This window comes from Balaenoptera physalus (assembly GCF_965194825.1).
Source record: "Balaenoptera physalus genome assembly, chromosome: X".
Lineage (NCBI taxonomy): Eukaryota > Metazoa > Chordata > Mammalia > Artiodactyla > Balaenopteridae > Balaenoptera > Balaenoptera physalus.
Genome location: NC_138903.1, coordinates 47580599 through 47607548, shown reverse-complemented (window position 1 = coordinate 47607548; position 26950 = coordinate 47580599). Strand labels below are relative to the sequence as shown.

The 26950-nt window shown below is 39.1% G+C and overlaps 1 protein-coding gene and 1 long non-coding RNA gene across 16 annotated transcripts in view; one reads left to right on the top strand and one right to left on the bottom strand.

Annotated features, from left to right (window-relative positions):
* The window catches only part of WNK3 (WNK lysine deficient protein kinase 3), a 398421-nt gene that overhangs the window by 93819 nt on the left and 277652 nt on the right, over nucleotides 1–26950 (top strand). For 9 of the 11 annotated variants that reach the window (XM_082445069.1, XM_082445070.1, XM_082445066.1 and 6 more), the window contains 2 exons: nucleotides 113–735; nucleotides 3753–3964. In XM_082445069.1, the coding sequence (XP_082301195.1) occupies nucleotides 113–735; nucleotides 3753–3964 (835 nt within the window). Of the gene's footprint in view, nucleotides 1–112; nucleotides 3193–3752; nucleotides 3965–14592; nucleotides 15037–26950 lie in introns of those variants that run through there. The other 2 variants (XM_082445072.1, XR_014258450.1) reach the window with 2 other exon arrangements.
* Nucleotides 21481–26950, bottom strand: part of LOC309651955 — a 36972-nt gene continuing 31502 nt past the window's right edge. For all 5 annotated transcript variants that reach the window (XR_014258491.1, XR_014258492.1, XR_014258493.1 and 2 more), the window contains one exon: nucleotides 21481–22302. This is a non-coding gene — a long non-coding RNA (uncharacterized lncRNA). The remainder of the gene's footprint in view (nucleotides 22303–26950) is intronic.

The window sequence follows — 26950 nt, the reverse complement described above, 5'->3', positions numbered from 1 at the left end:
TACATTACAGAAGACCATCCAATTGTCTGTGCCATATATTGATATTGAATTTCTTTGTGGGTTTACTCTTTGGTTAGGCAGAGCCAGCCACCTTTGCCTTTTTGTATTTCAGGTGATTACAGTTCCTCAGCAGCAGTCAGTGAAAGTGACATCTTTTGGAATAGAACACATACCAGCATTCAATAAAATGACGAGCCAGCCTAGTGAAGAAGCTTTAGCCTTTACTGAAACAGCAAAGTCTCAATTGGTAGAAATGGAACCTGCCACACACAATCCACAAACTTCACTTTCTTCTCAGAAGTTACAAGCTCTTCAGGAAACCTTCAAAGAAGATAAAAGAATTCCCAAACAAGCTGACAACTTCTCATCTTTCAGTACAGCTTGTGAGACTGATGTATCTTTGATGACTCCAGAAAAGGAATTGGAAGAAAATTCAGCCACAGGAAGTAGCTTGCAGTCTGGATCTGAACTGTTGCTTAAAGAGAGAGAGATACTTACTTCTGTTATACAGCCTACCTCTGATAGTGAATTTTCAGCCACTCTTTGTGGCAGAGGGAAATCAGTGGCAAAGACTGGTCCAGAGAGAGAAAAGTGCTTACCACTCCATGAAGAAAAAGCCTATGTTCAAACACAGAGCTCACTCTTCTATTCACCGTCTTCCCCAATGAGCAGTGATGATGAGTCAGAAGTAGAGGATGAGGACTTAAAGGTGGAGCTTCAAAGATTACGAGAAAAGTAAGGACTGCTTCTCTTTTGTCACAAATTTGATTGCCTTAGGTGTTTTTTTAAGTACATTTTTTTAAATTAATTAATTAATTAATTTATTTTTGGCTGTGTTGGGTCTTCGCTTCTGTGCGAGGGCTTTCTCTAGTTGTGGCAAGTGGGGGCTACTCTTCATCGCGGTGCGCGGGCCTCTCACTATCGCGGCCTCTCTCATTGCGGAGCACAGGCTCCAGACGCGCAGGCTCAGTAGTTGTGGCTCACGGGCCCAGTCGCTCCGCGGCATGTGGGATCCTCCCAGACCAGGGCTCGAACCCGTGTCCCCTGCATTGGCAGGCGGACTCTCAACCACTGCGCCACCAGGGAAGCCCCTGCCTTGGGTTTTATAGAACTAAGTATTTGATTGGTAACTAATTTTGGATTGGTGACATTTTAATGATGGAAAAAAATTTATGGTTGAAAACTACAAAGATAGCATCAGATCCCACAGGCTAAGGGCTCAGTCCCACAAGACTGCCCCCTTTCAGATGCCCATCACGAGTCCAGGTAGTGTTACCTATGCTTCTTACCAACGTGTTGTAAATCAGAGGTTCCCACAAACCCCTCCTCAGCTTTGATTACCTTGCTAGAGTGGCTTACAGAGCTCAGGAAAACAGTTTCCTTACTAGATTATTGGTTTATTATAAAAGGATACAACTCAAGAACAGCCAGATGGCAAGGTATAGGGGAAGGGGCATGGAACTTCATGGCCTCCCAGAAGTGCCACTCTCCCAGCACCTCCATGTCTTCACCGACCTAGAAGCTCTTAGAACCCCTGTAGTTCACGGATTTTTATGGAAGCTTCATTACATAGGCATGATTGATTAAATCGTTGGCCATTGGTGATTAATTCAACTTCCATCCTTGTTCCCCTCCTTAGAGGTACCCATCCTTAGGGGCTATCCAAAAGTCACTTCGTGATCAGAGGGGCTTGTTTTGAATAATGAGACACTCCTTTTACCTTTATCACTCTGGAACTATTTCAGGAACTGGAGCTATTTGAGGACAAAAGACCAAATATTATAACAAAAGATTCTCCCATTGCTCTTGTCACTTAGGAAGATACAAGGGTTTTAGGAGCTGTGTGCCAAGAACAGGGACAAAGACCAAATATATCTTTTTTATTATAAAACATAATATCACAACAGTAAAAATGCACACAAACCAGTCTCCTGTTTCTCATGCCCTAATCTCATTTCTCAGAGGCGACCACAATGAACTATTTGGTATATATCTTGCCTGTCATTTTTCTTGCATTTACAAATATATAGTTTTTGAGTTTAATAAAAGTGGGATCATAATATATGTTACTCTACAATTTTTTGACTTAACATTGTCTCCTCTTCATATTCATGTTTGCACAAATAATCTTTATTCCATACATTGGAATAGCATATAGCCATTTAAAGTTGATTTACTCTCTCCTTAATGGGCATTTCAGTTTTATCCCATATTTTGCTTATGTAAAAAATGTTGAAGTCAACATCCTTATATTTTTACATACTTATGTTAGTATTTTTGTAGGATAGATACCTAAAAGTGGAATTGCTGGGTTAAAAGGTTTGTACATTTAAAATTGTCATCCAATGTAAATATACCATTTTACACACCAAACAGAAATATATGAAAGTGCCTGTTTTCCCACTCCTTAACAAGATTAGACTGGATATTATTGATTCTTTTCATTTTATTCCAATCAGATGAATTAAAAATAGTTTTAAAATCTGTGTTCTATGTATGCTAACACATATATATGGAATCTAAAAGAAAAAAAAATGGTTCTGAAGAACCTAGGGGCAGGACAGGAATAAAGACGCAGATGTAGAGAATGGACTTGAGGACACGGGGAGGGGGAAGGGTAAGCTGGGATGAAGTGAGAGAGTAGCACTGACATATATACACTACCAAATGTAAAATAGATAACTAGTGGGAAGCAGCCACATAGCACAGGGAGATCAGCTAGGTGCTTTGTAACCACCTAGAGGGGTGGGATAGGGAGGGTGGGAGGGAGACACAAGAGGGAGGAGATATGGGGATGCATGTATATGTATAGCTGATTCACTTTGTTATACAGCAGAAACTAACTTACCATTGTAAAGCAATTATACTGCAATAAAGATGTTAAAAAAATTTGTGTTCTAATTAATACTAAGGATGTGCATCATCTCATATTTATTGGCTACTTGTATTTCCTCTTCTTTGGAGTCACCTTTTCATATTCTTTCCCCCTTTTTCTATAAAGTTGTTTCTTTTTTTTTTAGCATTTAATACTTAGTTATTATTAATGATACTCCATTTTTTTAATATTAATTAATTAATTTATTTTAGGCTGTGTTGGGTCTTCGTTTCTGTGCGAGGGCTTTCTCTAGTTGCGGCAAGTGGGGGCCACTCTTCATCACGGTGCGTGGGCCTCTCACTATCACGGCCTCTCTTGTTGTGGAGCACAGGCTCCAGACGCGCAGGCTCAGTAATTGTGGCTCATGGGCCTAGCCACTCCGTGGCATGTGGGATCTTCCCAGACTGGGGCTCGAACCCGTGTCCCCTGCATTGGCAGGCAGATTCTCAACCACTGCGCCACCAGGGAAGCCCTGTTTCTTTTTTTCTTATTGATTTTTAGGAGCTATTTATATATTCTGAATATTAACCTTTTACTATATGTTACAAATTTTTTTCCTGTTTATACTTGCAACATATAATAAAGAAAAGGTTAATATTATCAGTACTATGAGACTTTAATTTTTTAAATTATCTTTTACTGTATTGAAGTTTTAGAAATTTGTTCTTGTCAATTTATTGAGCTTTTTCTTTATGTCTGATTAGTTTAATGTCACACTTAGGAAGGCATTGAAAATCTTAAAATTGTGAAAATATTCTGTATTTCCACATTCTTAATCTAAATTCCTTGTTAAACTTTACTTGTACTGGTAGAGTTCCTTGGCTCATCTGTATGGTGCCTGTGCCATTAAAATGCTTTCTGCATGATTTTCCTTCAGACACATTCAGGAGGTGGTAAATCTTCAAACCCAGCAGAATAAGGAGCTACAGGAGCTCTATGAACGCCTTCGGGCAATTAAAGACAGCAAAGTCCAATCATCAGAGATTCCTGTACCACCTGCATCACCACGTAGACCAAGATCTTTCAAAAGCAAACTTCGAAGCCGTCCCCAGTCCTTGACACATGTGGACAGTGGCACAGTTGCAACAGGTAAATCAATCTTAAAAGTGATTAAAAAAAACTGGTCAAAGATCAGCAAAATTAGAAAAATAAAAATAATTAACTTATTTTTTATTAAGCTAAGGTGATTTAAAGAAGTATACATTATTCTGAGGTTCTCTTCCACTTTGTTGGTGCTGAATGTTCTTTTATGAAATAATGATGAGGATAGGTGATAGATTTTGGAGAGCAGATGAGTGTTATGTTTTCATTTGGAAAACAAATACCTGGAAACCCAGTTTCAATCCCCAAAATAAGCTTTTGAAATGTTGGTAGTCAATGGGAACCGCTGGTCTAGCATTTGGAGTTTGTTGAGGAGTTTATTGCTTAACAAAGATAATCTTAAAAGGAAAGTCATGATCTATCTGATGTAAGAGATCTTTATTTATTACGAGACTAATAGAAAAACTGTACGTCTCTGAATTTGTAAAAAGAGAGGATCAGTCTCAACTTAATAAAGAAGTTGTTAATCAGGTCAGACTTACTTGGTTACTTGTGCATAGTCAAGGTGGGGTTGAGGGTGAACTGTAAGGGTATATGTGAGATCTCAACAGAATTTGTGGTAGGCAGAATAATGGTCCCCCCCCAAAGACATCCATGTGCAAATCCCTGCAACCTGTGACTATGTTCAGCTATATGCCAAAGGGTAATTGAGGTTGTAGATGGAATTTAAGATGCTAATCAACATTTTAAAATAGGGAGATATCCTGGATTATCTGAGTGGGCCCCGTGTAATCACAAGGGTCCTCTAAAGTAGAAGAGAGAGGCAGAAGAAAGGATCAGAGAAAAGATATGAGGAAGGAAGCAGTGTCAGAGAGAGGCAGCATTGCTGGCTTTGAAAATGGAAGAAAAGGGCCACAAACCAAGGAATGCAGGCAACCCGTAGAAGCTGGAAAAGGCTGGGGAAGTTTGAAAACACAAGGTTTACTATTCACAGGTCCTGAGGGGTACACATCGTGCGGGCCACATAGCAAGAGGTTTGGTCAGGAGGTGGGAAACAGGAGTACATACTAGAGAGCAAGAGCACACACTAGCAGATCTGGGGTTCTTCCTTTATACTGGTTGAGGGTGGGGTACCTAGGGTTTCGCAGGTTCACTGTTTATTGAGAGTGAGAGCAGGAATTAAAGCACAGGGAGGGAAAAGCAGGGTCACTCAAATGATCAGTTATCTAGGTCAACCAGGGCTTTCTAAAAGGGAAACTTCATGGGTGGGGTGGCCTGGCTCTTTATATAGTTGTATAGCTGGCAATGGGTTTATTTGAGATGGATTTCTTTGAAATGTATACCTCAGTAATCAAAAGCTTAATGTCAGGCACTTTCTTATTACAATCAAAAAAGCTAATTGTCAGGCACTTACACCACACTGCTTCTTTCAAATCAACCATAAGATCTCATGGTAAAAACATACCTTTTGAGATTGGCTTTTTTGACCCATAACATTGTCTTTGCGATTATTTAAGTTATTTTGTGTTATAATAGCTTGTTCCTTTTTGTTGCTGAGTAATATTCCATGCTATGGATGTACCACAGCTTGCTTTTTTTTCTTTTTTAACATCTTTATTGGAGTATAATTGCTTTACAATGGTGTGTTAGTTTCTGCTTTATAACAAAGTGAATCAGTTATACATATACATATGTTCCCATATCTCTTCCTTCTTGCGTCTCCCTCCCTCCCACCTTCCCTATCCCACCCCTCTAGGTGGTCACAAACCACCGAGCTGATCTCCCTGTGCTATGCGGCTGCTTCCCACTAGCTATCTATTTTGAGTTTGGTAGTGTATATATGTCCATGCCACTCTCTCACTTTGTCACAGTTTACCCTTCCCCCTCCCCATATCCTCAAGTCCATTCTCTGGTAGGTCTGTGTCATTATTCCCGTCCTGCCACTAGGTTCTTCTGATCATTTTTTTTTCTTTTTTTTTTTTAGATTCCATATATATGTGTTAGCATACAGTATTGGTTTTTCTCTTTCTGACTTACTTCATTCTGTATAACAGTCTCGAGGTCCATCCACCTCACTACAAATAACTCAATTTCGTTCCTTTTTATGGCTGAGTAATAATCCATTGTATATATGTGCCACATCTTCTTTATCCATTCATCTGTTGATGGACACTTAGGTTGCTTCCATGTCCTGGCTATTGTAAATTCAGCGGCAATGAACATTTTGGTACATGACTCTTTTTGAATTATGGTTTTCTCAGAGATTGTAGTGGGATTGCTGGGTCGTATGGTAGTTCTATTTGTAGTTTTTTAAGGAACCTCCATACTGTTCTCCATAGTGGCTGTATCAATTTACATTCCCACCAACAGTGCAAGAGGGTTCCCTTTTCTCCACACCCTCGCCAGCATTTATTGTTTCTAGATTTTTTGATGATGGCCATTCTGACCGGTGTGAGATGATATCTCATTGTAGTTTTGATTTGCATTTCTCTAATGATTAATGATGTTGAGCATTCTTTCATGTGTCTGTTGGCAATCTGTATATCTTCTTTGGAGAAATGTCTATTTAGGTCTTCTGCCCATTTTTGGATTGGGTTGTTTGTTTTTTTGTTATTGAGCTGCATGTGCTGCTTGCAAATCTTGGAGATTAATCCTTTGTCAGTTGCTTCATTTGCAAATATTTTCTCCCATTCTGAGGGTTGTCTTTTCGTCTTGTTTATGGTTTCCTTTGCTGTGCAAAAGCTTTTAAGTTTCATTTGGTCCCATTTGTTTATTTTTGTTTTTATTTCCATTTCTCTAGGAGGTGAGTCAAAAAGGATCTTGCTGTGATTTATGTCATAGAGTGTTCTGCCTATGTTTTCCTCTAAGAGTTTGATGGTGTCTGGCCTTACATTTAGGTCTTTAATCCATTTTGAGTTTATTTTTGTGTATGGTGTTAGGGAGTGTTCTAATTTCATTCTTTTACAAGTAGCTGTCCAGTTTTCCCAGCACCACTTATTGAAGAGGCTGTCTTTTCTCCACTGTATATTCTTGCCTCCTTTATCAAAGATAAGGTGACCATATGTGCGTGGGTTTACCTCTGGGCTTTCTATCGTGTTCCATTGATCTATATTTCTGTTTTTTGTGCCAGTACCATACTGTCTTGATTACTGTAGCTTTGTATTATAATCTAAAGTCAGGGAGCCTGATTCCTCCAGCTCCGTTTTTCTTTCTCAAGATTGCTTTGGCTATTCGGGGTCTTTTATGTTTCCACAAAAATTTTGAAATTTTTTGTTCTAGTTCTGTGAAAAATGCCATTGGTAGTTTGTTAGGGATTGCATTTAATCTGTAGATTGCTTTGGGTAGTATAGTCATTTTCACAATATTGATTCTTCCAATCCAAGAAGATGGTATATCTCTCCATCTATTTGTATCATCTTTAATTTCTTTCATCAGTGTCTTATAGTTTTCTGCATACAGGTCTTTTGTCTCCTTAGGTAGGTTGATTCCTAGGTATTTTATTCTTTTGTTGCAATGGTAAATGGGAGTGTTTCCTTAATTTCTCTTTCAGATTCTTCATCATTAGTGTATAGGAATGGAAGAGATTTCTGTGCATTAATTTTGCATCCTGCCACTTTACCAAATTCATTGATTAGCTCTAGTAGTTTTCTGGTAGCATCTTTAGCATTCTCTTTGTATGGTATCATGTCACCTGCAATCAGTAACAATTTTACTTCTTTTCCAATTTGGATTCCTTTTATTTCTTTTTCTTCTCTGATTGCTGTGGCTAAAACTTCCGAAATTATGTTGATTAAGAATGGTGAGAGTGGGCAACCTTGTCTTGTTCCTGATCTTACTGGAAATGGTTTCAGTTTTTCACCATTGAGAACGATGTTAGCTGTAGGTTTGTCATATATGGCCTTTGTTATGTTGAGGTAAGTTCCCTCTACCCCTACTTTCTGGAGAGCTTTTATCATAAATGGGTGTTCCATTTTGTCAAAAGCTTTTTCTCCATCTATTAAGATGATCATATGGTTTTTATTCTTCAGTTTGTTAATATGGTGTGTCACATTGATTGATATGCGTATATTGAAGAATCCTTGCATTCCTGGGATAAACCCCACTTGATCATGGTGTATGATCCTTTTAATGTGCTGCTGGAATCTGTTTGCTAGTATATTGTTGAGGATTTTTGCATCTATGTTCATCAGTGATATTGGCCTGTAGTTTTCTTTCTTTGTGACACCTCTGTCTGATTTTGGTATCAGGGTGATGGTGGCCTCGTAGAATGAGTTTGGGAGTGTTCCTCCCTCTGCAATATTTTGGAAGAGTTTGAGAAGGATAGGTGTTTGCTCTTCTCTAAATGTTTGACAGAATTCTCCTGTGAAGCCATCTGGTCCTCCTGGGCTTTTGTTTGTTGGAAGATCTTTTAATCACAGTCTCAATTTCAGTGCTTGTGATTGGTCTGTTTATATTCTCTGTTTCTTTCTGGTTCAGTCTCGGAAGATTGTGCTTTTCTAAGAATTTGTCCATTTCTTCCAGGTTGTCCACATATTGGCATATAGATGCTTGTAGTAATCTCTCATGATTCTTTGTATGTCTGCAGTGTCAGTTGTTACTTCTCCTTTTTCATTTCTAATTCTATTGATTTGAGTCTTCTCCCTTTTTTTCTTGATGAGTCTGGCTAATGGTTTATCAATTTTGTTTATCTTCTCAAAGAACCAGCTTTTAGTTTTATTGATCTTTGCTATTGTTTCCTTCATTTCTTTTTCATTTCTTTCTGATCTGATCTTTATGATATCTTTCCTTCTGCTAACTTTGGGGGTTTCTTGTTCTCCTTTGTCTAATTGCTTTAGGTATAAGGTTAAGTTGTTTATTTGGGATGTTTCATGAGGTAGGATTGTATTGCTATAAAATTCCATCTTAGAACTGCTTTTGCTGCATCCCATAGGTTTTAGGTCGTCTTATTTGCATTGTCACTTGTTTCTAGGTATTTTTTGATTTCCTCTTTGATTTCTTCAGTGACCTCTTGGTTATTACGTAGTGTATTGTTTAGCATCCATGTGTTTGTATTTTTTACAGATTTTTTCCTGTAATTGATATCTAGTCTCATAGTGTTGTGGTCGGAAATGATACTTGATATGATTTCAGTCTTCTTAAAATTACCAAGGCTTGATTTGTGACCCAAGATATGATCTATCCTGGAGAATGTTCCATGAGCACTTGAGAAGAAAGTGTATTCTGTTGTTTTTGGGTGGAATGTCCTATAAATATCAATTAAGTCCATCTTGTTTAATGTATCATTTAAAGCTTGTGTTTCCTTATTTATTTTCATTTTGGATGATCTGTCCATTGGTGACAGTGGGGTGTTAAAGTCCCCTGCTGTGAATTTGTTACTGTTGATTTCCCCTTTTATGGCTGTTAGCATTTGCCTTATGTATTGATGTGCTCCTATGTTGGGTGCATAAATATGTACAAGTGTTATATCTTCTTCTTGGATTGATGCTTTGATCATTATGTAGTGTCATTCTGTGTCTCTTGTAATAGTCTTTATTTTAAAGTCTATTTTGTCTGATATGAGAATTGCTACTCCAGCGTTCCTTTGATTTCCATGTGCATGGAATATCTTTTTCCATCCCCTCACTTTCAGTCTGTATGTGTCCCCAGGTCTGAAGTGGGTCTCTTGTAGGCAGCATATATACGGGTCTTGTTTTTGTATCCATTCAGCCAGTCTGTGTCTTTTGGTTGGAGCATTTAATCCATTTACATTTAAGGTAATTATCAATATGTATGTTCCTATGAGCATTTTCTTAATTTTTTTGGGTTTGTTATTGTAGGTCTTTTCCTTCTCTTGTGTTTCCTGCCTAGAGAAGTTCCTTTAGCATTTGTTGTAAAACTGGTTTGCTGGTGCTGAATTCTCTTATATTTTGCTTGTCTGTAAAGGCTTTAATTTCTCCATCGAATCTGAATGAGATCCTTGCTGGGTAGAGTAATCTCGGTTGTAGGTTTTTCCCTTTCATCACTCTAAATATGTCTAGCCACTGTCTTGTGGCTTGCAGAGTTTCTGCTGAAAGATCAGCTGTTAACATTATGGGGATTCCCTTGTGTGTTATTTGTTTATTTTCCCTTGCTGCTTTTAGTATTTTTTTCCATTTAATATTTTTACCTTGGTCCTTCATCTGGTGTGTGTTTCTCTGTCTTCTCATTTTGCTTAATTTACTGTGTTTGTGGTCTCCTTTTCACAGGCTGTAGGTTCATAGTTCCTGTTGTTTTTGGTGTCTGTCCCCAGTGGCTAAGGTTGGTTCAGTGGGTTGTGTAGGCTTCCTGGTGGAGGGGATTAGTGCCTGTGTTCTGGTGGATGAGGCTGGATCTTGTCTTTCTGGTGGGCAGGTCCACGTTTCGTGGTGTGTTTTGGGGTGTCTGTGGCCTTCTTATGATTTTAGGCAGCCTCTCTGCTAATAGGTGGGGTTGTGTTCCTATCTTGCTAGTTGTTTGGCATAGGGTGTCCAGCACTGTAGCTTGCTGGTCATTGAGTGGAGCTGGGTCTTAGCGTTGGGATGGAGATCTCTGGGAGAGCTTTCGCCGTTTGATATTACGTGGAGCCGGGAGGTCTTTGGTGGACCAATGTCCTGAACTCCGCTCTCCCATCTCAGAGGCACAGGCCTGACACCCGGCCGGAGCACCAAGACCCTGTCAGCCACACGGCTCAGAGGAAAAGGGAGGACAAAAAAGGAAGAAAGAAAAAATAATAAAATAAAGTTATTAAAACAAAAAATATACATTATTAAAAATAAAAAAATTTAAAAGTCATAAAAAAAGGAAAGAAAGAAAGAGCAACCAAACCATTAAACAACTCCACCAACGATAACAAGCACTAAAAGCTATGCTAAGAAAAAAAAAAAGGACAGACAGAACCCTAGGAAAAATGGTAAAAGCAAAGTTATACAGACAAAATCAAAGAAGTATATACATACATACTCACAAAAAGAGAAAAAGGAAAACAGTATATATTTCTATATGTTAAAAAATAAAAAAGGAAGAGAGCAACCAAATCAATAAACAAATCTACCAATGGTAATAAACTCTAAATACTAAACTAAGGTAAACGTAAAATCAGAAACATATTACATGCAGAAAGGAAACCCAAAGTCTACAGTTGCTTCCAAAGTCCCCTGCCTCAATTTTGGGATGATTCGTTGTCTATTCAGGTATTCCAGAGATGCAGGGTACATCCAGTTGATTGTGGAGATTTAATCTGCTGCTCCTGATGCTCCTGGGAGAAATTTCCCTTTCTCTTTTGTGTTCGCACAGCTCCCGGGGTTCAACATTGGATTTGGACCCGCCTCTGCATGTAGGTCGACTGAGGGCATCTGTTCTTCGCTCAGACAGGACGGGGTTAAAGTAGCAGCTGATTAGGGGGCTCTGGCTCACTCAGGCCAGGGGGAGGGAGGGGTATGGAACGCAGGGTGAGCCTGTGGTGGCAGAGGCCGGCGTGACGTTGCAGCAGCCTGAGGCGTACCGTGTGTTCTCCCGGGGAAGTTGTCCCTGGATCACGGGACCCTGGCAGTGGCAGGCTGCACAGGCTCCCGGTAGGGGCGGTGTAGATAGTGACCTGTGCTTGCACACAGGCTTCTTGGTGGCGGCAGCAGCAGCCTTAGCGTCTCATGCCCGTCTCTGGGTTCCACGCTGATAGCCACGGCTCGCACCCGTCTCTGGAGCTCGTTTAGGCAGCACTCTGAATCCCCTCTCCTCACACACCAGGAAACAAAGAGGCAAGAAAAAGTCTCTCGCCTGTTCGGCAGCTCCAGACCTTTTTCCAGACTCCCTCCCGGCTAGCCGTGGTGCACTAACCCCTTCAGGCTGTGTTCACGCCGCCAACCCCAGTCCTCTCCCTGCAATCCGACTGAAGCCCGAGCCTCAGCTCCCAGCCCCCGTCTGCCCCGGCGGGTGAGCAGACAAGCCTCTCAGGCTGGTGAGTGCTGGTCGGCACCGGTCCTCTGTGCGGGAATCTCTCCGCTTTGCCCTCCACACCCCTGTGGCTGCACTCTCTTCTGTGGCTCCGAAGCTTCCCCCCTCTGCCACTCGCAGTCTCCACCCGTGAAGGGGTTTCCTAGTGTGTGGAAACCTTTCCTCCTTCACAGCTCCCTCCCGCTGGTGCAGGTCCCATCCCTATTCTTTTGTCTCTGTTTTTTCTTTTTTGTTTTGCCCTATCCAGGTACGTGGGGAGTTTCTTGCCTTTTGGGAGGTCTGACATCTTCTGCCAGCGTTCAGTGGATGTTCTATAGGAGCAGTTCCACGTGTAGATGTATTTCTGACGTATGTTTGGGGAGGAAGGTGATCTCTACGTCTTACACTTCCGCCATCTTCTCCTCTCTCCGATCTATATTATTTCTTTCCTTCTTTTACCTTTGGGATTTTTTCTCTTCTTTTTCTACTTTCACAATGTTGATTCTTCCAGTCCAAGAACATGGCATATCTCTCCATCTATTTGTATCATCTTTAATTTCTTTCATCAGTGCCTTGTAATTTTCTGCATACAGGTCTTGATCGCCTTAGGTAGGTTTATTCCTAGATATTTTATTCTTTTTGTTGCAATGGTAAATGGGAGTGTTTTCTTAATTTCACTTTCAGATTTTTCATCATTAGTGTATAGGAATGCAAGAGATTTCTGTGCATCAATTTTGTATCCTGATACTTTACCAAATTCATTGATTAGCTCTAGGAGTTTTCTGGTGGCATCTTTAGGAATCTCTATGTAGAGTATCATGTCATCTGCAAACAGTGACAGCTTTACTTCTTTTCCGATTTGGATTCCTTTTATTTCTTTTTCTTCTCTGATTGCTATGGCTAACACTTCCAAAACTATGTTGAATAATAGTGGTGAGAGTGGGCAACCTTGTCTTGTTCCTGATCTTAGTGGAAATGGTTTCAGTTTTTCGCCATTGAGGACGATGTTGGCTGTGGGTTTGTCATATATGGCCTTTATTATGTTGAGGCAAGTTCCCTCTATGCCTACTTTCTGCAGGGCTTTTATCATAAATGGGTGTTGAATTTTGTCGAAAGCTTTCTCTGCATCTATTGAGATGATCATATGGTTTTTCTCCTTCAATTTGTTAATATGATGTATCACATTGATTGATTTGAGTATATTGAAGAATCCTTGCATTCCTGGAATAAACCCCACTTGATCATGGTGTATGATCCTTTTAATCTGCTGTTGGATTCTGTTTGCTAGTATTTTGTTGAGGACTTTTGCATCTATGTTCATCAGTGATATTGGCCTGTAGTTTTCTTTCTTTGTGACATCTTTGTCTGGGTTTGGTATCAGGGTGATGGTGGCCTCATAGAATGAGGTGGGGAATGTTCCTCCCTCTGCAGTATTTTGGAAGAGTTTGAGAAGGATGGGTGTTAGATCTTCTCTAAATGTTTGATAGAATTCGCCTGTGAAGCCATTTGGTCCTGGGCTTTTGTTGGAAGATTTTTAATCACAGTTTCAATTTCAGTGCTTGTGATTGGTCTGGTCATATTTTCTATTTCTTCCTGGTTCAGTCTCGGCAGTTGTGCATTTCTAAGAATCTGTCCATTTCTTCCAGGTTGTCCATTTTATTGGCATAGAGTTGCTTGTAGTAATCTCTCATGATCTTTTGTATGTCTGCAGTGTCATTAGTTACTTCTTCTTTTTCATTTCTAATTCTATTGATTTGAGTTTCTCCCTTTTTTTCTTGATGAGTCTGGCTAATGGTTTATCAATTTTGTTTATCTTCTCAAAGAACCAGCTTTTAGTTTCATTGATCTTTGTTATTGTTTCCTTCATTTATTTCTAATCTGATCTTTATGATTTCTTTCCTTCTGCTAGCTTTGGGGTTTTTTTGTTCTTCTTTCTCTAATTGCTTTAGGTACAAGGTTAGGTTGTTTATTCGAGATGTTTCCTGTTTCTTGAGGTGGGCTTGTATTGCTATAAACTTCCCTCTTAGAACTGCTTTTGCTGCATCCCGTAGGCTTTGGGTCATCGTGTCTCCATTGTCATTTGTTTCTAGGTATTTTTTGATTTCCCCTTTGATTTCTTCAGTGATCACTTCATTACTAAATAGTGTACTGTGTAGCCTCCATGTGTTTGTATTTTTTACAGATCTTTTCCTGTAATTGATATCTAGTCTCATAGCGTTGTGGTCGGAAAAGATACTTGATACGATTTCAATTTTCTTAAATTTACCAAGGCTTGATTTGTGACCCAAGATATGATCTATCCTGGAGAATGTTCCATGAGCACTTGAGAAAAATGTGTATTCTGTTGTTTTTGGATGGAATGTCCTATAAATATCAATTAATTCCATCTTGTTTAATGTATCATTTAAAGCTTGTGTTTCCTATTTGTTTTTTAAATAAGTTTATTTGTATCATTTTTTTAGATTCCACATGTAAGTGATATAATATGATATTTGTCTTTCTCTGTCTGACTTACTGCATGTAGTATGATAATCTTTAGGTCCGTCCATGTTGCTACAAATGGCATTACTTCATTCTTTTTTATGGCTGAGTAGTAGTCCATTGAATAAATATATATGCCACATCTTCTTTATCCATTCAGCTGTCAACGGGCATTTAGGTTGTTTCCATGTCTTGGCTATTGTAGGTGGTGCTGCTGTGAACACTGGGGTGCATGTATCTTTCTGAATTAGAGTTTTCATCTTTTCCAGATATATGCCCAGGAGTGGAATTGCTGGATCCTATGGTATTCTACTTTTAGTTTTTTAAGGAACCTCCATACTGTTCTCTATAGTGGCTGCACCAATTTACATTTCCACCAACAGTGCAGGAGGGTTCCCTTTTCTTCACATCCTCTCCAGCATTTATTATTTGTAGACTTTTTGATGATGACCATTCTGACCAGTGTGCATATGGAAATGTTTTGCTTTCCCCTTGATATGGAATTCTGGTTGACAATTTTTTTTCATTTAACACTTGAAAAATATTATGCCCCTTCCTCTGACTTCCATGGTTTCTGATGAGCAATCTGTTGTCACCCTACTTGTTTCTCCCCTGTAGGTGAGGTGTCATTTTTCTCTGGCTGCTTTCAAGAGGTTTTCTTTGTTTTTAGTTTTTAGAAGTTGAATTATTTGAATTATTTACAAAACAAATAGACTCACAGACACTGAAAACAAACTTACGGTTACCAAAGGGGAAAAGGGTGGGGAGGGATAAATTAGGAGTTTGGGATTAACAGATACGCATACTATATATAAAATAGATAAACCATCAGGACCTATTGTGTAGCACAGGGAACTATATTCAACATCTTGGAATGATCTATAATGGAAAAGAATCTGAAATATATATGTGTATAACTGAATCACTTTGCTGTACACCTGAAACTAACAAAACATTGTAAATTAATTATACTCCAATTAAAAAAAAAGACATTCCCAAATGAAGGAAAACCAAGAAAATATGTTGTTAGCAAACCTACCCTGAAAGAATGGCTATGGGAATTCGTGAAACAAAATGGAGATGATAAAAGAAGAAATCACATAAGGAAGGAAGAAAGAACAGAAAGAGTAAGGATATGGATGAAAATAATAGATTTTCCTTCTCTTGAGTTTTCTAAATTATGTTTAGAGGTTGAAGCAAATATTATAACATGTTCCAAAGTGGTTCTCAATATACATAGAGGAAATATTTAAGACAATTATAAACAGGGGAGGGTAAAGGAATGCAAAAGGAGGTAAGAACTCTACACATCACTTGAACTGGTACAGCCAATCTGGAAAACAGCTTGGCAGTTCCTGAAAAAACTAAACATATACCTACCATATGAGCCAGCAATCACATTCTGGGGCATCTATCCCAGAGAAATTAAAATGTATATCCACACAAAAACCTGTACACAGAAATTTATAACAGCTTTATTTGTAGGAGCCAAAAATTGGAAACAACCAAAATGTCTTTCAATAGGTAAATGGCTAAACAAACTCTAGTATATTGATACCACCAAATACCACTCAGAAATACAGAGGAACAAACTACTGATACAGTATGGATGGATTTCAAGAGCATTATGTTGAGGGGGAAAAGGTAATTTCAAAGGTAACACACTACATAATTCCATTTATATAAAATTCTCAAAATAACAAAATTACAGAGATGGAGAACAAATTAGCAGTTGCCAGGGGTTAGGGATGGTGAAGGTGGGCTGTAACTAGGAAGGAGTAGTACAAAGATGATCTTTGTGGTGCTGGAAGAGTTCTGTACTTTGATTGCAGTGGTGGTTCCATGAATCTATACATGTGATAAAACGGCACAGAACTGTACTAATGCCAATTTCCTGGCTTTGGAATTATACTAGAGGTACACTGGGGGAAACTGCATGAAGGGTACATGTACCCTTCTCTGTACTGGCTTTGTAATTTCCTGTGAATCTGTAATTATTTCAAAATAAAAAGTCTTTTAAAATGAAAAAAAAATAAAGCTTGTGTTCCCTTATTTATTTTCATTTTGGATGATCTGTCCATTGGTGAAAGTAGGGTGTTAAAGTCCCCTACTATGATTGTGTTACTGTCGATTTTGCCTTTTATGGCTGTTAGTATTTGCCTTATGTATTGAGGTGCTCCTATGTTGGGTGCATAAATGTTTACAATTGTTATATCTTCTTCTTGGATCGATCCCTTGATCATTATATAGTGTCCTTCTTTGTCTCTTGTAATAGTCTTTATTTTAAAGCCTATTTTGTCTGAGTGTTGGTACTTCATCTTTCTTTTGATTTCCATTTGCATGGAATATCTTTTTCCATCACCTCACTTTCAGTCTGTATGTGTCTCTAGGTCTGAAGTGGGTCTCTTGTAGACAGCATATATATGGGTCTTGTTTTTGTATCCATTCAACCAGAGTGTGTGTTTTGGTGGGAGCATTTAATCCATTTACATTTAAGGTAATTATCAATATGTATGTTCCTATTCCCATTTTCTTAAATGTTTTGGGTTTGTTATTGTAGGTGTTTTCCTTCTCTTGTGTTTCTTGCCTAGAGAAGTTCCTTTAGCATTTGTTGTAAAGCTGGTTTGGTGGTGCTGAACTCTTAGCTTTTGCTTGTCTGTAAAGGTTTTAATTTCTCCATCAAATCTGAATGAGATCCTTGCTGAGTAGAGTAATCTTGGTTGTAGGTTTTGCTCCTTCTTCTCTTTAAGTATATCCTGCCACTCCCTTCTGGCTTGCAGAGTTTCTGCTGAAAGATCAGATGTTAACCTTATGGGGATTCCCTTGTGTGTTATTTGTTGTTTTTCCCTTGCTGCTTTTAATATGTTTTCTCTATATTTAATTTTTGATAGTTTGATTAATATGTGTCTTCGCATTTTTCTCCTTGGATTTATCCTATATGGGACTCTCTGTGCTTCCAGGACTTGATTAACTATTTCCTTTCCCATATTAGGAAAGTTTTCAACTATAATCTCTTCAAATATTTGCTCAGTCCCTTTCTTTTTCTCTTCTTCTTCTGGGACCCCTATAATTCGAATGTTGGTGCCTTTAATGTTGTCCCAGAGGTCTCTGAGACTGTCCTCAGTTCTTTTCATTCTTTTTTCTTTATTCTGCTCTGCAGTAGTTATTTCCACCATTTTATCTTCCAGGTCACTTATCCATTCTTCTGCCTCTGTTATTCTGCTATTGATCCCGTCTAGATTATTTTTAATTTCATTTATTGTGTTTTTCATCGTTGCTTGGTTCCTCTTTAGTTCTTCTAGGTCCTTGTTAAATGTTTCTTGCATTTTGTCTATTCTATTTCCAAGATTTTGGATCATCTTTACTATCATTATTTTGAATTCTTTGTCAGGTAGACTGCCTATTTCCTCTTCATTTGTTTGGTCTGATGTGTTTTTACCTTGCTCCATCATCTGCTGTGTGTTTTTCTGTCTTCTCATTTTGCTTATCTTACTGTGTTTGGGGTCTCGTTTTCTCAGGCTGCAGGTTCATAGTTCCTGTTGTTTTTGGTATCTGTTCCCAGTGGCTAAGGTTGGTTCAGTGGGTTGTGTAGGCTTTCTGGTGGAGGGGACTAGTGCCTGTGTTCTGGTGGATGAGGCTGGATCTTGTCTTTCTGGTGGGCAGGTCCACATCTGGTGGTGTGTTTTGGGGTGTCTGTGGCCTTATTATGATTTTAGGCAGCCTCTCTGCTAATGGATGGGGCTGTGTTCCTGTCCTGCTAGTTGTTTGGCATAGGGTGTCCAGCACTGTAGCTTGCTGGTCGTTGAGTGAAGCTGGGTCTTGGTGTTGAGATGGAGATCTCTGGGAGATTTTTGCTGTTTGGTATTATGTGGAGCTGGGAGGTCTCTTGTGGACCAGTGTCCTGAAGTTGGTTCTCCCACCTCAGAGGCACAGCCCTGATGCCTGTCTGGAGCACCAAGAGCCTTTCATGTACACGGCTCAGAATAAAAGGGAGAAAATATAGAAAGAAAGAAAGAAAGAGGATAAAATAAAATAAAATAAAGTAAGATAAAATAAAATAAAGTTATTAAAATAAAAAATAATTATTAAGAAAAAAAATTTTTAAGTAAAAACAAAAAAAAAAACAAAAAAATAAACGGACGGACAGAACCCTGGGTCAAATGGTGAAAGCAAAGCTATACAGACAAAATCTCACACAGAAGCATACAGATACACACTCAGAAAAAGAGGAAAAGGGGAAAAAATAATATACCTTGCTCCCAAAGTCCACCTCCTCAATTTGGGATGATTCGTTGTCTATTCAGATATTCAACAGATGCAGGTACATCAAGTTGTTTGTGGACCTTTAATCCGCTGCTTCTGAGGCTGCTGGGAGAAATTTCCCTTTCTCTTCTTTGTTCGCACAGCTCCCGGGGTTCAGCTTTGGATTTGGACCTGCCTCTGCGTGTAGGTCGACTGAGGGCATCTGTTCTTCTCTCACACAGGACGGGGTTAAAGGAGCAGCTGCTTCGGGGGCTCTGGCTCACTCCAGCTGGGGGGAGGGAGGGGTATGGATGCGGGGCGAGCCTGCAGCGGCAGAGGCCGGCGTGACGTTGCAGCAGCCTGAGGCGTACCGTGTGTTCTCCCGGGGAAGTTGTCCCTGGATCACGGGACCCTGGCAGTGGCAGGCTGCACAGGCTCCCGGGAGGGGCGGTGTGGATAGTGACCTGTGCTTGCACACAGGCTTCTTGGTGGCTGCAGCAGCAGCCTTAGCATTTTATGCCCATCTCTGGTGTCCACGCTGATATGCGCGGCTCGCGCCCATCTCTGGAGCTGATTTAGGCAGTGCTATGAATCCCCTCTTCTTGCGCACCCCAAAACAATGGTCTCTTGCCTCTTAGGCATTTCCAGACTTTTTCCCGGACTCTGTGCCGGCTAGCTGTGGGGCACTAGTCCCCTTCAGGCTGTTCACGCAGCCAACCCCAGTTCTCTCCCTGGGATCTGACCTCCGAAGCCAGAGCCTCAGCTCCCAGTACCCCCTCCCGCCCCGGTGGGTGAGCAGAGAAGCCTGTCAGGCTGGTGAGTGCTGGTCGGCACTGATCCTCTGTGCGTCAATCTCTCCACTTTGCCCTCTGCACCCCTGTTGCTGTGCTCTCCTCCGTGGCTCTGAAGCTTCCCCACCCCCCGCCCCACCATCTCTGCCAGTGAAGGGGCTTCCTAGTGTGTGGAAACTTTTCCTCCTTCACAGCTCCCTCCCAGAGGTGCAGGTCCTGTCCCTACTCTTTTGTCTCTGTTTTTTCTTTTTTCTTTTGCCCTACCCAGGTACATGGGGAGTTTCTTGCCTTTTGGGAAGTCTGAGGTCTTCTGCCAGTGTTCAGAAGGTGTTCTGTAGGAGTTGTTCCACATGTAGATGTATATCTGATGTATTTGTGGGGAGGAAGGTGATCTCCACATCTTACTCCTCTGCCATCTTGAAGGTCTCTGTTTATTTGTTTAGTGATTTTCCTTCACTAATTCTGTATTCCCTGAGTTCTTTGCTTGCCATTGAGTTCTTTGCTAGGTAAAAAATTTCTAAAAAAAATTTTTAAAGCCTGGTATGCTTGGTTTCACACCTGGGCCAGTACATTTAGTAGTGAACCAATAATTGGTCAGAAGATTTTATTAAATGCCTTGTCTGGTTGTCGTTGTCAAGGAAATCTCTGTGAGAAGGCACACCTTCAGGCTTCAGTTTGCAAGATATCCTTTGAATTTACTTTCTGCTTGCCCAGGAACTCAAATCCAGCCAGAATTGAATGACTAGTCCATTCCCCTTTTTCAGGTCTTTCCTGGCATGGCAGAGATTTATATTCCCAGGAATATGTCAGAGGTTTTCAAAATTTCCTATAGTCATTTAGTTGTCCTAACATTTACTTATTTATTTTTGGCTTCGTTGGGTGTTCATTGCTGCACATGGGCTTTCTCTAGTTGCGGTGAGCGGGGGTAGTTGTCCTAACATTGTTTTTAAATTCTAGACCAGGATCTTATTTTCCCAAACTGAAATCATAGCCTTAAGCATCTGATTTGTTGCCAGCACTTTCCTATTGTTTCAGTAATGCTCTCGAGGTAGCCCTTTACCTCCCCCCACCCCTCATACCCATGACTTGCTGGGCTGAGCTGAACTCTGAGTGAAATCAAATATCCACCACACTAAGAATAGAGGTTTTTCCCAGGTTGTTTCGAATTCAGACAAAATATTGACTGTGCTCTGGGGATAGTGCTTTTAAGGGCACTCAAAAAGAGGTCTGTTTTCTCCATTGACTGCAGTGTTCCTGGCTTTTGGCTACCACAACACTGAGCTGGGGCGAAAGGCGTATGGGAATTACGACAAGTTAAAAATGTCACAGACCTCAGTAGTTTGTCCTGGGTTAATGATTTTTATTTTGTTCTTTGTCTTTGGATAATTGTCAGAGTTCTGAAATGGTTGGTTTTAGTTGTTTTGCCCATATTTTCATTGTCTTAAGAGCAAGTTCACCTAGGTCCTTTCGCTGCATTTTTTGAAGGCATTCTCCTCCGTCTTTTTCTATTTTCTGAAAAAGTTTGTGTTGAATTAGTATCATTTCTTCTTTAAATGTCTAGAAGAATTTTCCAGTGAAACCATGTGGGCTCAGAGATTTATTTTTTTAGAGGTTTTTAACTGCAAATTCAAATTCTTGAATAGTAGTTATAGGATTACACAGGGTATAAATTTCCTATTGGGTGAGTTTTGGTAGCTTGTGGTTTTTGAGAACTGGGTCCATTTCATCTACGTTGCTAATCTTTGTGTTTAGAGTTGTTCATTATTATCTTCTTAATATCTTGGATATCTGTAGTATTATCACCTTTTTAATTCCTGATATCTGTAATTTGCATCTTTTTTTCTTTGTCAGTCTTGTAGATGTTTATCAATTTTATTGATCTTTTCAAAGATCCATTTGTACTTTTATTGATTTCCCCTGTTGTTTTCCAATTTAAAATTTCACTGATTTCTGCTCTTACCGTTATTATTTCCTTCCTTCTACATGCCTTGTTTTTATTTTGCTCTTTTTCTGGTGTCTTAAAATTGAAGCTTGGATTTTTGATGTGAGACCTTTCCTTTTGTAATACAAGCATTTAATGCTATAAATTTTCCTTATAAGCACTACTTTGGCTGCATCTACCAAGATTTTTAAAACTTAAGCTTTATTTTGGGGGTATATTTTTAGACTTACACAAAAATTATTAAGATAGTACAGAAAGTTTTCATATATCTCACGCCCAGTTTCCCCAATTATAACATCTTATACATCAGTATGGTACATTTATCACAGGTAATAAACCAATCTAGATACATGATTGTTAATCAAAATCCATATTTTACTCTGATTTCCTTAGTTTTTTTTTTTTAAGGAATTCTTTTGGAAGAAGGTGATTTCTTTTTTTTTTTTAGTTATGAGCACCTTTAATTATTATTTATTTATTTATTTGGCTGTGTTGGGTCTTCGCCTCTGTGCGAGGGCTTCCTCCAGCTGCGGAAAGCGGGGGCCACTCTTCATTGTGATGCGTGGGCCTCTCACTATTGTGGCCTCCCTTGTTGCGAAGCACAGGCTCCAGACACACAGGCTCAGTAGTTGTGGCTCACGGGCCCAGTTGCTCCGCGGCATGTGGGATCCTCGCAGACCAGGGCTCAAACCCATGTCCCCTGAATTAGCAGGCAGATTCTCAACCACTGCGCCACCAGGGAAGCCCTTCCTTAGTTTTTACTTTATATCCTTTTCCTGTCCCAGGATCACATCCAAGGCACCACATTATATTTAGCAGTCATGTATCCTAGGCTCCTTTTGGCTTCAACAGTTTCTCAGAATTTCCTTGTTTTTGAGGACCCTGACAGTTTTGAGGAGTACCGGTCAGTTATTTTGAAGAATTTTGTTTTTGAACACATCTTTAATTACTGGTGTTGGGCAGGAAGAAATTTTCCTCTGTCCTTCTAGGTTCCTCTGGCTGGTCTAAGAATTAAATTAACATGAAACAAATTAATAGGAGAAAATCAAACAAAAGTTTAATAACATGTATACATGGGAGACATTCACAGAAAGACAGACAAGATGAAAAGTCAGAGGGCTATGTACCAGATGAAGGAACAAGATAAAACCCCAGAAAAACAACTAAATGAAGTGGAGATAGGCAACCTTCCAGAAAGAGAATTCAGAATAATGATAGTGAAGATGATCCAGGACCTCGGAAAAAGAATGGAGGCAAAGATCGAGAAGATGCAAGAAATGTTTAACAAAGACCTAGAAGAATTAAAGAACAAACAAAGAGATGAACAATACAATAACTGAAATGAAAACTACACTAGAAGGAATCAATAGCAGAATAACTGAGGCAGAAGAATGGATAAGTGACCTGGAAGACAGAATGGTGGAATTCACCGCTGCAGAACAGAATAAAGAAAAAAGAATGAAAAGAAATGAAGACAGCCTAAGAGATCTCTGGGACAACATTAAACGCAACAACATCCGCATTATAGGGGTCCCAGAAGGAGAAGAGAGAGACAAAGGACCAGAGAAAATTTTTGAAGAGATTATACTTGAAAGCTTCCCTAACATGGGAAAGGAAATAGCCACCCAAGTCCAGGAAGCACAGTGAGTCCCATACAGGATAAACCCAAGGAGAAACACGCCAAGACACATAGTAATCAAATTGGCAAAAATTAAAGACAAAGAAAAATTATTGAAAGCAGCAAGGGAAAAACGACAAATAATATACAGGGAACTCCCATAAGGTTAACAGCTGATTTCTCAGCAGAAACTCTACAAGCCAGAAGGGGGTGGCATTATATACTTAAAGTGATGAAAGGGAAGAACCTACAACCAAGATTACTCTACCCAGCAAGGATCTCATTCAGATTCGATGGAGAAATCAAAAGCTTTACAGACAAGCAAAAGCAAAGAGAATTCAGCACCACCAAACCAGCTGTAGAACAAATGCTAAAGGAACTTTTCTAAGTGGGAAACACAAGAGAAGAAAAGGACCTACAAAAACAAACCCAGAACAATTAAGAAAATGGTCATAGGAACATACATATCGATAATTACCTTAAACGTGACTGGATTAAATGCTCCAACCAAAAGACACAGGCTTGCTGAATGGATCCAAAAACAAGACCCATATATATGCTGTCTACAAGGGAGCCACTTCAGACCTAGGGACACATACAGACTGAAAGTGAGGGGATGGAAAAAGATATTCCATGCAAATGGAAATGAAAAGAAAGCTGGAGTAGCAATACTCATATCAGATAAAATAGACTTTAAAAAAATGTTATAAGAGACAAGGAAGGACACTACATAATGATCAAGGGATCAATCCAAGAAGAAGATATAACAATTATAAATATATATGCACCCAGCATAGGAGCACCTCAATACATAAGGCATCTGCTAACAGCTCCAAAAGAGGAAATCGACAGTAACACAATAATAGTGGGGGACGTTAACACCTCACTTACACGAATGGACAGATCATCCAAAGTGAAAGTAAATAAGGAAACACAAGCTTTAAATGACACAATAGACCAGATAGATTTAATAGATATTTATAGGACATTCCATCCAAAAACAGCAGATTACACTTTCTTCTCAAGTGTGCACAGAACATACTCCAGGATAGATCACATCTTGGGTCACAAATCAAGCCTCAGTAAATTTAAGAACATTGAAATCATATCAAGCATCTTTTCTGACCACAGCACTATGAGATTAGAAATGAATTACAGGGAAAAAAACGTAAAAAACACAAACACATGGAGGCTAAACATACATTAGTAAATAACCAGGAGATCACTGAAGAAAACAAAGAGGAAATCAAAAAATACCTAGAGACAAGTGACAATGAAAACACGACGATCCAACACCTATGGGATGCAGCAAAAGCAGTTCTAAGAGTGAAGTTTATAGCTATACAAGCATACCTCAAGAAACAAGAAAACTCTCAAATAAACAATCTAACCTTACACCTAAAGGAACTAGAGAAAAAAGAACAAACAAAATACAAAGTTAACAGAAGGAAAGAAATCATAAAGAATCAGAGCAGAAATAAATGAAATAGAAACAAAGAAAACAATAGCAAAGATCAATAAAACTAAAAGCTGGTTCTTTGAGAAGACAAACAAAATTGATAAACCATTAGCCAGACTCATCAGGAAAAAGAGGGAGCGGACTCAAATCAATAAAATTAGAAATGAAAAAGAAGAAGTTACAACAGACACCACAGAAATACAAAGCATCCTAAGAGACTACTGCAAGCAACTCTATGCCAATAAAATGGACAACCTGGAAGAAATGGAGAAATTCTTAGAAAGGTATAACCTTCAAAGACTGAACCAGGATGAAACAGAAAATATGAACAGACCAATCACAAGTGATGGAATTGAAACTGTGATTAAGAATCTTCCAACAAACAAAAGTCCAGGACCAGATGGCTTCACAGGTATATTCTATCAAACATTTAGAGAAGAGCTAACACTCATCCTTCTCAAACTCTTCCAAAAACTTGCAGAGGAAGGAGCACTCCCAAACTCATTCTCTGAGGCCACCATTACCCTGATACCAAAATCAGACCAATATACTACAAAGAAAGAAAATTACAGACCAATATCACTGATGAATATAGATGCAAAAATCCTCAACAAAATACTAGCAAACAGAATCCAACAACACATTAAAAGGATCATACACCATGATCAAGTGGGATTTATCCCAGGGATGCAAGGAGTCTTCAATATACGCAAATCAATGAATGTGATACACCATATTAACAAATGAAGAATAAAAACCATATGGTCATCTCAATAGATGCAGAAAAAACTTTTGACAAAATTCAACACCTATTTATGACAAAAACTCTCCAGAAAGTGGGCATAGAGGGAACCTACCTCAACAGAATAAAGCCCATATATGACAAACCCACAGCAAACATCATTCTCAATGGTGAAAAACTGAAAGCATTTCCTCTAAGATCAGGAACGAGACAAGGATGTCCACTCTCACCACTATTCTTCAACATAGTTTTGGAAGTCCTAGCCACGGCAATCAGAGAAGAAAAAGAAATAAAAGGAATACAAATTGGAAAAGAAGAAGTAAAACTGTCACTGTTTGCAGATGACATGATACTATACATAGAGAATGCTAAAAATGCCACCAGAAAGCTACTAGAGCTAATCAATGAATTTGGTAAAGTTCCAGGATACAAAATTAATGCACAGAAATCTCTTGCATTCCTATACCCTAATGATGAAAAATCTGAAAGAGAAATTAAGGCAACACTCCCATTTACCATTGCAACAAAAAGAATAAAATACCTAGGAATAAACCTACCTAGGGAGACAAAAGACCTGTATGCAGAAAACTATAAGACACTGATGAAAGAAATTAAAGATGATACCAACAGATGGAGAGATATACCATGTTCTTGGCTTGGAAGAATCAATATTGTGAAAATGACTGTACTATCCAATGCAATCTACAGATTCATTGCAATCCCTATCAAATTGGCAGTGGCATTTTTTACGGAACTAGAACAAAAAATCTTAAAATTTGTATGGAGATACAAAAGACCCTGAATAGCCAAAGCAGTCTTGAGGGGAAAAAAATGGAGCTGGAGGAATCAGACTCCCTGACTTCAGACTACACTACAAAGCTACAGTAATCAAGACAATATGGTACTGGCACAAAAAGAGAAACATAGATCAATGGAAAAAGACAGAAAGCCCAGAGATAAACCCACGCACCTATGGTCAACTAATCTATGATAAAGCAGGCAAGGATATACAATGGAGAAAACACAATCTCTTCAATAAGTGGTGCTGGGAAAACTGGACAGCTACATGTAAAAGAATGAAATTAGAACACTGCGTAACACCATACACGAAAATAAACTCAAAATGGATTCAAGACCTAAATGTAAGAGCGGATACTATAAAACTCTTAGTGGAAAACATAGGAAGAACACTCTTTGACATAAATCACAGCAAGATCTTTTTTGATCCACCTCCTAGAGGAATGGAAATAAAAACAAAAATAAACAAATGGGACCTAATGAAACTTCAAAGCTTTTGCACAGCAAAGGAAACCATAAACAAGACGAAAAGACAACCCTCAGAATGGGAGAAAATATTTGCAAACGAATCAACGGACAAAGGATTAATATCCAAAATATATAAAGAGCTCATGCAGCTCAATATTAAAAAAACAAACAAACCAATCCAAAAATGGACAGAAGACCTAAATAGACATTTCTCCAAAGGAGACATACAGAAGACCAAGAAGCACATGAAAAACTGCTCAACGTCACTAATTATTAGAGAAATGCAAATCAAAACTACAGTGAGGTATCACCTCACACCAGTTAGAATGGGCATCTTCGGAAAATCTACAAACACCAAATGCTGGAGAGGGTGTGGAGAACAGGGAACCCTCTTGCACTGTTGGTGTGAATGTAAATTGATACAGCCACTAAGGAGAACAGTATGGAGGTTCCTTCAAAACCTAAAAATAGAATTACTATATGATCCAGAAATCCCAGTACTAGGCATATACCCAGAGAAAACCATAATTCAAAAATACACATGCACCCCAATGTTCATTGCAGCAC